Source organism: Harpegnathos saltator, unplaced genomic scaffold, assembly GCF_003227715.2.
Source record: "Harpegnathos saltator strain DR-91 unplaced genomic scaffold, Hsal_v8.6 scaffold497, whole genome shotgun sequence".
NCBI classification, from domain to species: domain Eukaryota; kingdom Metazoa; phylum Arthropoda; class Insecta; order Hymenoptera; family Formicidae; genus Harpegnathos; species Harpegnathos saltator.
This window is the reverse complement of record NW_020230312.1, coordinates 16165-27091: the sequence shown is the minus strand read 5'-3', so window position 1 is coordinate 27091 and position 10927 is coordinate 16165. Positions and strand designations below refer to the sequence as shown.

Genomic DNA, 10927 nt, shown 5'->3' with positions numbered 1-10927 from the left:
GGAGGACCAGTAGCGGGATTCTGTAACTCGTTATAATTATAACGATACATGACGTTATGGTAACTATACCGACTTTCGTCGTGTGTAACGAGATATTGATACCGACTATGCGATTCTCTAACTCAGAATAGCGACACTCTGACGTTGCAGAATGTGGTAACGAAACGTCGTTATTTAATATTGTCGTTATGCGTGGAAGAAAAGAGGAAATGACGTATACATGTCAAGTTTTGGGGGAAAATTCGTAAGTTGGTATTTCACGTGGAAAAGGTTATGGATAAATCAGTTGATTTGAAACTTATTATGAAGATCCTGGGCCGCACAGACTCACAAGGACAATTCAGACGAGTGAAAATAGAGTTCCGGCAAATAAAATCGACAAATTATCAAAACATGAAAGGTCCGGTACGTGAAGGTGATCTTTTAACCTTGTTTGAATCTGAGTTTGAGGCAAAATGATTCTAACCAGAGATTATAACCAGAGCAGCAATTTTGATTGACGTAGAAAAAATCATTGCCAGGTAATTTGAATTTGATAAGGTTATTATCTTGATAAGATTATTGTCTTGAACAATACTCGAAAGATCTTAGCTGTCACTTATTATTTATTAAAAAGTTATTAACAAAAGAAATTTTGTTTGACTGTTATTTGATTTTTCCTTTTTTAATAAAACTTTCCTTCCCTTTTTTAATAAAACAAGTAGCAAGAAGGTTAGAGATAACTACAGCAAAGTATTAAAGTATAAAAGTGCAAGAGAGTTATGAAAATATTTTATTGTTAATTGTACAAAAGACAAGAAACTTGGATGAAACCAATTGCTAGATTATCTAAGTCTCTTGTACTTTGTTGTAACTACCACAAATCTCCTTATTAAATTGTGTATTTATTTTTTTATAAATATTTTTATATTATTATATTATTTATATTATTTTTTTATAAATATAATTTTACATAAATTAATTATAAATTAATTTAAAAATATTATTTCATAACAGCAGCATTTTAATAAGTCTGTTCGTTTTCGCTGCACTACTGAATCGATACTATAAGTTACAGTGAGACAAATATAAATTTATATATAAGTTTATATATAAGTCATATATCTTATTGTAATAACTTAAGCGCAATGGCTTCTATATCACAATAAGTATGCAAAATTTTAATAAAATAAATCAATTTCAGGTATAATCTATTACACGTATGCTAATAATTTTTTTTTCAGACAAAATGGAACAGGGATTAAGAAGAGGCAGGCGAAAGCAACGTCAGCACAAATAGATTATATGGTGGACTATTTTGTACAGCATCCACATGTAGCAACAGACAAATTCCAAACTCTACACGGGAACGCAGATTTAAGAGGGTCATGGGAGCAATTAGTCGCTCACTTAAATACTATGGGAAGAAATGGGAAGTCAAAAGATATAAAGTCATGGAAATCGGTAAGTCAATAATATTTAAAATATTATGTGTAATATGCCAGCAAACACAATGTTAGATGTAACGTACATGTTAGTTGTAATTTCCTAATCAACTAAATAACATATAATTGTTATATGACATATATGTTATGTAACAGTTATATTGTTGAGTAGGAAATTACAACCAACATGTTACATCTAATATTGTGTTTGCTGGGATGTAACTACGTTGGATATATTTTCGTAATACATGCTTTAGACATGGCGAGATAATAAAACGGCAGTTTCCCAAAAAGTTGCTAAAATCCGTGCTAATAAAGTTACGACAGGGAACATTGGTAGTCCTCCTATCACACTGACGGATCGAGAAAAAAGATTTTAGGCCTTATAGGACTAGATTATGTGGAAGGTGTGCAATGTCCTGATTCATTTCCAGAGGAACAGGTAGTGAAAAAGTTTTTAATATAACTGTAATCATTTTTCTAATATAAAATATATCTAATATAGAATATTTTTATTAAAATATATTTAGAAATTTCTTATTTCATCATACTTAAAAATTTGAAATCTTTTTTTTTGTTTGTGATGCACATAAAATAATATTGAGTACATGTTTATTAAACAGTATTTGCTTTTTAAATGTTTATTTCAGGGAGAAGCAATGCATTTGCTTACTGCAGGGGACGAAAGAATTTTAAATGATATTCCAGAGTCATTAACATTAAGAAATAACGAGATTATAGAACATGACGTTAATTATACAAGTAACATTTTTTCTGAATACATTGTAAATGTCTCGATAAATTATATGAATGTGTTAATCAATATTGCTCTGAAAATGTATAAATGCAGCACTCCTTACACTTTTTTATTTCAGATTATGAAGTGCTACATGATATGGGAAATGTTATTGAAGAAGGGTCATCTTTCAATAATATTCAAACACACTCACAAATTCAAAATGTGGAGACTGCAGATTGTCATCGTGAAATAACAGAACCACCATCCGCTATTCAAACTGATGATCCACAACGGCTCACAACTGTAACGCAAAGTTCGAGCAAGGAGCGAAAAAGACCAAATTACAAGGAGTAAGTATTGCTATTGATATATACCTATTTTTTTATAACAGCTCAGTTTATATACGTAATATTTTCTTTCTTTGTAAGACAGTGAACGATTGGGTATACAACTGCACAATGCCAGAGAAGATTTTGCGATCCTAGCCGAACGCCAAATTTCATGTATGGAGATAAGATCTATCTGTCATTCTCAGAATATAATTTCTTTGGAAGAAACGTGTTATTAACTCAATGCTTTAAACGTACTTTTTTTATGTTTATTTTTACAGATGTTTGCAAAGGCAATGCAACAAATTGCGGATAATGAAAAAGAGCGAAATGAATGTCTACGTGCCTTTATAGAAGCAGAAAGAAGTAGAGAGACAACATATTCCGAATTATTAATAATAATCAAAGATTGTGTTGAAGTATTAAAAAAAAAAAATCTTTCACATAACTAGTCCGTATTTTGATCAGTATTTTATTCTTTTCTTTTAATTTACTATTATTTTTTCTTTATTACATTTATAGTTTATAGACAATAAGGGTTTTAGTTTGACAATAAAGTTTTTATACTGTTTGCAGAAAGATGTTTATTTCAATAATATAAAATTTTAATATGAAAATAAAGCTTTAATATATTTAATATTATATAAAACTATTTTATAAAAAACATTATATAAGATAATGTAAAATTTTAATATAATTCATTTTTTTAACTTTAATATACATGTTCTTTTTTTCGTTAAAATTGTTATCCTTTACACACACATATTTATATAAATATTTGTAATTGAATTCAGACGATGAAACATTTATTCTGAGTCACAAAATGTTTATGGCTTCGAAAGCCATTCGGAATCAATATTCTCATTTAAAGCGTCAAACAATAGGGGATAAGTAAAAAAAACATTTAATCATTTTCAGCAGGCTCTTCATCTTGTGCATCTCGATAATTAGGAAATCTTTCTCTCATAATTTGGCGTTGTATTCTTTGAGCTAAAGCGCGCGGTCCTCTTTGATGTAGATCTTCGTTATCAATGAGCCCAGTATTTTCATATTCACCATTATCAGCAGCTATTGGTGCTTCCAATTCTTCAACAGGCAAACGGTGTTGAATTCTTATATTATGTAGTTATATTATGCATTATACTGCACATGCATTAACTATTTTTGCAGCAAATGCTGGCCTATACATCAGCACACGCTGATAGGAAAGACATCTCCATACAGATTTGAAGACACCAAAAAAACGTTCAACAACGTTTCTTGCCTTACAGAGCTGTTGCGTATAATGAAATTGTAGGGTACTTTCAGGAAAATCGACCAATGGTATCATGAGCCACGGTTCCAAAGGGTATCCAGCATCGCCTAATGAAAAATATTAATATTGTTACGAATATACTGAATATTTCGGGAAATAAATAAAAGGTTAAAACTACATGAAATCTTAATTATTCAAAAACAATGAAAAAATCTTGTTTTTCTTTCTTGTGTACCAAACGTTATTTAGTATTATACGACCGACGTGTGACGGTCGAACAAGGCGTCGATGTGAGCACACGGCTGTCACACAGAATATTCAGTATTTATAAAAATATATAAGATCTTATTACAGTTTTTTATTTTCTTTTGCAAAGTTCTTCGAAGTCCTTATTTTCATAAGGACTGAAGGTTCATAAGGACTAAAGGTTCACTCACCGATCAGCCAAGTTTTCCGTTCTCCTCGATTATAATGAAATTCTATTGCTCGACGAATTGGTGATGTACTCCAGATGTATGAGTCGTTTCGTGCACCTGGATATCGTGGATTGATGTTAAGCAGCTTCATATCTGGATCAACAATCTGAAAGTATAATTAAATAATGCTAGAATTAGACAAAAGTTTTGCAGGAAAACCAATTTATGTACTTCCTAAGTGATTAAACTTACCGCTTGCACGTTCAAAGAATGGTGATCGTGATGATTAATGAACGCCTCTTCATTTTCATGAGGGGCTATAATATGAATAAAAGTACAGTCTATAGCAGCGATAGCACTTTCGAATGAGTAAAAAGTAGCGGAGAATTTTGCACGCGCTTGCTGTCGATTTTCTTCGGTCATCGGGAATTTTACCCATCTACGCAGCAAGCGCCGATTAATCGCTTCAGTTACGGCATGGAGGCAACGGCTTGTTGTTGATTGGCTAACAATCCATTGGAATTGATTGCCAACGCTTCTTTGATAGCTGCCTTGCGCATAAAATTGTATGGCTATCAACACCTGTATTTAATGTTTCAAGATTATGTTTCAATATTATAAATTAAATATTATAAATTATTATAGTTTTGTTCCAATGTTACCTTTATTTCTGGCACTAAGCCAGTAAGTCGTTCATTATGTAAATCAATCCTTAATGCAGCTGCAATGTCGATTACCAGTTCAGGAGTAAGGCGAAAATAGTCAATGAATTCATCTCGTGGGATGTGAAAAGGGTTTTGAGCATCTCTCAGCTGCCTTCTTGCCACACGCCGTTCTAGTCGACGCACTCTTTCAACCACTAATCCTAATTCCCACGCCAAATAGTCAAGGGCCATGTCCTCTTCAAATAAATCAACTTTTAATATACATAAGCTTAAATGCCAAATATGTCGATTTTATGGAAATAAAAATTCTTACGAGTATATAAATAAAAAAATCGAAAGGAGAAGAGCAAATTCATATTAACTTAATACAACGTTCAAAACATTATATAAGAATTAAGATGTAAATATACATTACTTTCTGAAAACCAATTATTATAAACAACGTCAATTTTTACTCACCGAATTCCTTAAATGTTAATTTTTCTTTTAATATATGTTTACGATGTATACATGTGAAGTCCTTCTTAAATGAACACACTCATCACTTCGACACTTCAGACGCTTCTAAACATTTTTAACCTTTAACTTATGGTTTGTTCTTTTTAGCTGCTGAATTGGTGCAATAAGTTAGAGTGAGGAAAATGTACTTGTCTCACTCTAACTTATTACACCAGATCAGCAGTACAGTTAAAATGAACAGACCACTACTGTCGTTATGTGATCGTTACGCGTACCGAGGGGTATCGAACCATGCGTTATGATAGCGACATATAACGACATCATACCGACGATTTTCGTTATGAATAGCGACAATAGTCGTTACCATTCGCGTACAGAATTGCATTTGACGTTATAGTGTTGTAACGTTATATAACGAATCGACAATTGTCGTTATGAGCACATAACGACGGCATAACGAGTTACAGAATCCCGCTACAGCGGCCGTATCAGACTCTAGTGCATCAACAGCACCGCAAACGATTGTACCTAAGTTACTAGTCGCGTGCGTATCCGATAAACAGTGAGAATAATTATTACAGGAATTGGAATTGAGTGGGCGGTGTGCATGAGACAGAGGACCAGAGACCGAGGGATGCCCTAAGGTATCGCCGGTACCACAGACATTTACCGTTCCTAAGCAAGGTTCTGACTGTGTATCCGTTGTGTTTATTTGATTCACGAAATTAAAACGAGATTTAAAGTGTTTAACTTGTGAGGATGTGTGTTCTAGAGGACCTGTAGCATTCGCCTGTCTGCAAGAGGCGTCAGCACCGCGGATCGCGTCAGTACTGAGTACGACCTTCCCGTGGTATCCGGTGTACGTGTGCGTTTAAGAGGACCTGAGGCCGTGCGACATTCTAAAATATCATCGGCACCGCAGCCGGGTGACGTGCCTAAACGTTCGCTCGATTGCGTATCCGGAGTGTGTAAAAGAGTAGAAGAAACGAGATCGGAATTAGGAACCTGATGTACGGCACCAAGAGGACCTGTGGCTTCTGCATCGCGGAGTAAATCTATACCTAGGTGAGAGATTTCCGCGATATCCGGTGTACCGTAATCTTGAAGTTCCGTTACCGGAATTGGAATAGTGTGTCTGTATTCTGTGGTGTTGAATATAGGAAGATGGCCTTTGCCATTAGAATTAGAAATAAGGGCGTTTCCTAAATAAACTCCCTGTGCAACATTCAGGAGAGGAATATAACCACTGGATTTCTCAGGGTTAGAAATAATGACGTGGAAAGGAGCGACGGTACGTGGTTGTATCACAAAGGATTCTTCCTCTATGAAAGGTATACTAATTTGTTCGCACCGGACGCGTTTATTGTGATAATCGATACTTGCGTTGTGTTGTTTAAAGAACTCGTTTCCTAAGATTCCGTGTTCTCTAAAAGGAAATTCATCTGGCAGCACGTGGAAGTTAGTAAGTTTCCCGAGAATTGTAATTTGTAGACATCCCATGGTAATTATCGGTTTTAGGTGAGATGCCTTGTAGAGTCAATTGTACGTCATTATTTACATGCACGCCAGAGTCTAAAAGATCGCGTCGAATAAAGTTCACGGCGATCCTGAGTCGATCATAAAAAGAGCAGTTTTGTTAAGATTCGGCGACGAAAGCATGACGTTCGGGACGTCTCCTGAGATTGTATTAAATTTATGCGTTGGAGGTTCCGGGTTCCTCCTGAAATTGAACCAACTTTGAATAGGACGCCCTGTCTGTTCCGTCTGTCGCGGCGGCATCGCTCTGGACCGGACACGGGTCGCGTTTTCCGGAGCGGCGGCTTGCGCGGCGTGCTTGTATTTCTAGTGACCGCCTATAAGCTAATTTACGGCACTCGGACATTATGTGTCCGGGGGCTTTGCAATAGCGACATAGAATAAGTGAAGGGGCATTGGGACCTGGTTGCCCTGGAATCAGAGGTTTCACGAAGGGGATTGGCGATCGCTGCAGTATTTGGCGAGGTTGATTGTTTTGATAGGAGGGGTTAAATTGAGGGCTCGAATTGAAGGGTTTGTGTCCTGTCGCGCTAAAGGGAGTGGTCGATTTGGGAAAGAAGATTTGCGCCTACTTGTCTCAGTCTCTAGTGTTTTAGATAATGTATGGCTTTAGTAAAGGCTCCTCTAAGTCTTCGTATCCCTCGAGTTTAACCCGAATTAGTAAATCAGACGGTAGCCATTGACAAAACTCTCTAATGTGTCCCTGTCTACAGTGTCGATTATCCATCTGTCTAAGTGTCGGTTTTTTTAAATTCACAGTCTAAAATGGCTGTGCGTAATTCTTTTATCCGCGCGATATAATCAAAAATTGATTCTTGAGGCTTCATATACGCATTGCCTAATTCGCCTCTATATTGATTGAGAGATTTATTTGGCCCGAATATTAATTTTAATTTTTGCAATAATTCCGCGACGCTATCATAACGTGAGCCTTCTACAGCAGTGTATGCGTGTCCTTGCAGTTTACTTAAAATTAGTTGACATAGGTAAGGTTCGTGTGACGTGGTATTAAATCGAGTGCTCTCTCGCATGTTTTACAAAATTGGAATACGGACATCCGTTGTCCATCGTACTTAGGAATTGAATCAGCTATATCTTTCAAACGAATAAATGGGGCATCGACAGGTGAATTTGGAGGAGGAGGGCACGTGGTTGGTTCGTGATGACGCGGAGATGCCTGTCGAGGACTTACTTGTGGAGTGCGTGCGTTAATGTGTTCGCGTTGGCTTTGCAAGGAAGCTACTTGCCTATCTAAATGCTGTATTGTGAGGGTATTTCTCTGAGACTCGCTAAATCCCGTTGCATGATTTCTATTAGTTTGACTAAATTTAATATGTCGGTAGGAGAGCTTAGATGTGTCGATTCCCGTGCTTCAATTTCTGCTTGTCGTCTTTCTAAATCTAGCTGTTGCGCCTGAAGGGCTTCGCTTTGTTCACGTATAATTTTCTCCTTTTCGCCCATGCGTTTGGTAAGAATGTCTTACCTCGATCGCCTGTCCAGGGCCTGTCCCTGTTCTTCTGATTCTGATTGCGACTTGTCCGTCCCGGACAAAGATTTATTTGAACGCGTATGATATGCCATTGCGAAATGAAACTACGAACTATATTATGCAAAAGAAATGCTCCTAAGAGTTCGAGAAACCCCACGAGTTTCACCTAAATGTACGAGGGTTGTAAGAAAATTCTAACTTCTAAAAGAAGAATGTTCTAAGTATATACAAAAAGTTATCAACCTATCTCTAGGGATAAGGCTAGGAACAACGGTAAACAAGAGGATGCTCCTAAGAGGTTGTGTAAGAAACGTAAAATGTTCCCCCTATTCCGAAATTTTGGCCTATCCCACCGCTGCCACCAAAAGTTGTTGTTTGTAACGTCTCGCGTCTCCCTAGGGATCGTGATCCGCCTGCTCTCTATTTATTTAGGCCTACCTGCTTACACCGGCACTGCCTGGGATGCCGAGAGCTTTTCCGGACAGATGGTGAAAGGGGGAAATATGCTGGTTGTAGGAGAAGGATAATTGAGGCGGGTGGCGGCTGTCAGCTGCGCCCCTGAGATTGAAGGATGCTAAGCACTGTACAGGTTATTAATTCACAAGTTAAATTTCCTGATCTTGATGGAGAAGGGGTGGTCTTATGAGTTGGACGGGATGGATAGGATGCTTGAGCCGAGAGGCACCCGTAAGGCGCTCCTCAGTCTGGACAAGGATAGAGGCGGGTAGCTCCAGTAAGGCGCTTCCCTAAAAGTGAGCAAGATCTATGCTTAATAATGTAAGATTCAGATTTAATGGTTAATGAACTATAAATTCCGCTGGCAAGAGATGTTATGGCACCAATTGATTTAAGTAACTGAATAAAAAGGACAAAGATTTATGAATGCTTAATATCTTCCTTTCAAGAAAATGTTCGAATAAGAGGAAAAAGGCTGCCGATAAAACAAGGATGCTGCATAAAATTAAAATGCTTAGTAGAAAATATTGAAGAATTGTATGCCGATGCAATGGCACACGTCTACACATACACAATAAAATCAGTTACAATTCAATAAATGCATATACATATATATATGTGGGTGGGGAAGGATGCACTTCATGAAATGATTTATATTATTCCAGCTTTTATAATGGATAATGTCAAGATCTTGTCGTTATTAAGAATATACTTTCGTCTAAATAAACAATGAGATTGTAAAAATATTATTAATCTGAAACCTTAGTAACTTGATTGTTTAATATAGAATAGTCTTTACGGGTAATAGTAATAGCAGAACGCAGTATATTTTATATGTGCAAGTGCAGGTTACAGTGGAAACAGTGGGAATATTATATCAAGTACATAATTATACATGAAATTATAAAGGCATATAAATGTCTTATAACTAAAATAGCTAATGAGAGAGATAGATAGAAGGCTAACATGAAGGAACGTCTCTGTGAGTCCTTGTTACGAGATAATTGTAATTTTTATTTTTATTCAATGTCTATTAACGAGGTGAAGGCCTAGGAGGTTGGAGTAAGCAGATTTTCAAAGCAGAGTCTCCGGCGTAAGGAATCCGCCTGGAGACGATGTCAGAGTGGTGGGATGCCACTGCTGATAAGGATTCTGACTATACCAATACGGCTCTGTGCTTGGCACCGATGCCGTGCGCGCGTAACCCTGTGCTTAGCACCGATGTCATGCGCCCGCAAGGAGGAATGGAAAGGGAATAATAAGTGTGTGAGCGTAGTTCACTGCGTTGACAGACACTGGGGTTTCGTAATCACGATTTAGAAAAAGAAGAATCTGAAGATTGTCTCTCTCTCTCTCTCTTTATATATATACTAGCTTGTATAGCGTATCCTAAGGAAATCGGAACGAAATTCTAAGAGCGATTTGACAAACTAAACGTAGATAATACACTATTCGGATTATAATGAATGGTCCTTATGTAAGGCAGTTACGAACCGACATGAACGAAAATTTCAGCGTGACGCTATGGTATCTGTTAAATAATTCGACTTGGCGTATGGTGAAACGTCACTGGTTCACTCGCGTAACAATGTTCCTAAGGCTTAGATCGCGATTGTATTTCACTTGCGCGAAACGCGGTGTATGTGAGTGTTGTGCATTAAAATATTATATACTTACTATTTATTTCAGTAGCTCAGACTTTTGCAGAGAAATCTCAAAGAACAGGCTTTTTTATTCCAGAATACTCTCAGTACTGTTGGGACCACTCTAGCCACGGCACAACTCGAGCGGGGAGTCGACTTATCCGCACACTTTGAGTATTATAAAACACCGTGGATGTTCTGGCAAGTTTCCTAAGAAATCTTCCAGATTTTGAATAGCACAAGGCAAAGGCTCTGAAGGAGCGTAGGAAGAGGCTCTTATGCGAGACGACCGTTGTCCGTGGTGGCACGGTCGCTCAGAGACACTTTTCCTCTTTGCGTCAAATTAACAAAGATGTCTTTGAGGCTCTCCTAAGAGGCACGTCTGTACTGTATGAACTTCCGATGTCGACTCTGCGGTGGGAGCTGCTCCCGGGGCCTCGTTCGGTCCGGACAATGGAACTCAAGAGTGGGGTAGGCTATATGGTAGGAGTAATGGGATTATACGAGAGGGATCCA

General features: G+C 37.2%; 2 protein-coding genes across 2 annotated transcripts; one reads left to right on the top strand and one right to left on the bottom strand.

Annotated features, from left to right (window-relative positions):
• The first annotated feature begins 236 nt into the window (after positions 1–236).
• Positions 237–459, top strand: LOC112589390 (40S ribosomal protein S28-like). Its single transcript, XM_025302478.1, has one exon. The coding sequence runs from the start codon at positions 274–276 to the stop codon at positions 457–459; it is 186 nt and encodes a 61-aa protein (XP_025158263.1). The 5' UTR covers positions 237–273.
• A 2937-nt stretch (positions 460–3396) lies between these two features.
• LOC112589388 (putative nuclease HARBI1) lies at positions 3397–5653 on the bottom strand. Its single transcript, XM_025302476.1, has 7 exons — positions 5531–5653; positions 5288–5392; positions 4826–5064; positions 4416–4745; positions 4185–4329; positions 3795–3854; positions 3397–3578 (listed from the first exon to the last, which is right to left on the bottom strand). The coding sequence occupies exons 3-7, from the start codon at positions 5057–5059 to the stop codon at positions 3397–3399; spliced, it is 951 nt and encodes a 316-aa protein (XP_025158261.1). The 5' UTR covers positions 5060–5064; positions 5288–5392; positions 5531–5653.
• Positions 5654–10927: the final 5274 nt, after the last annotated feature.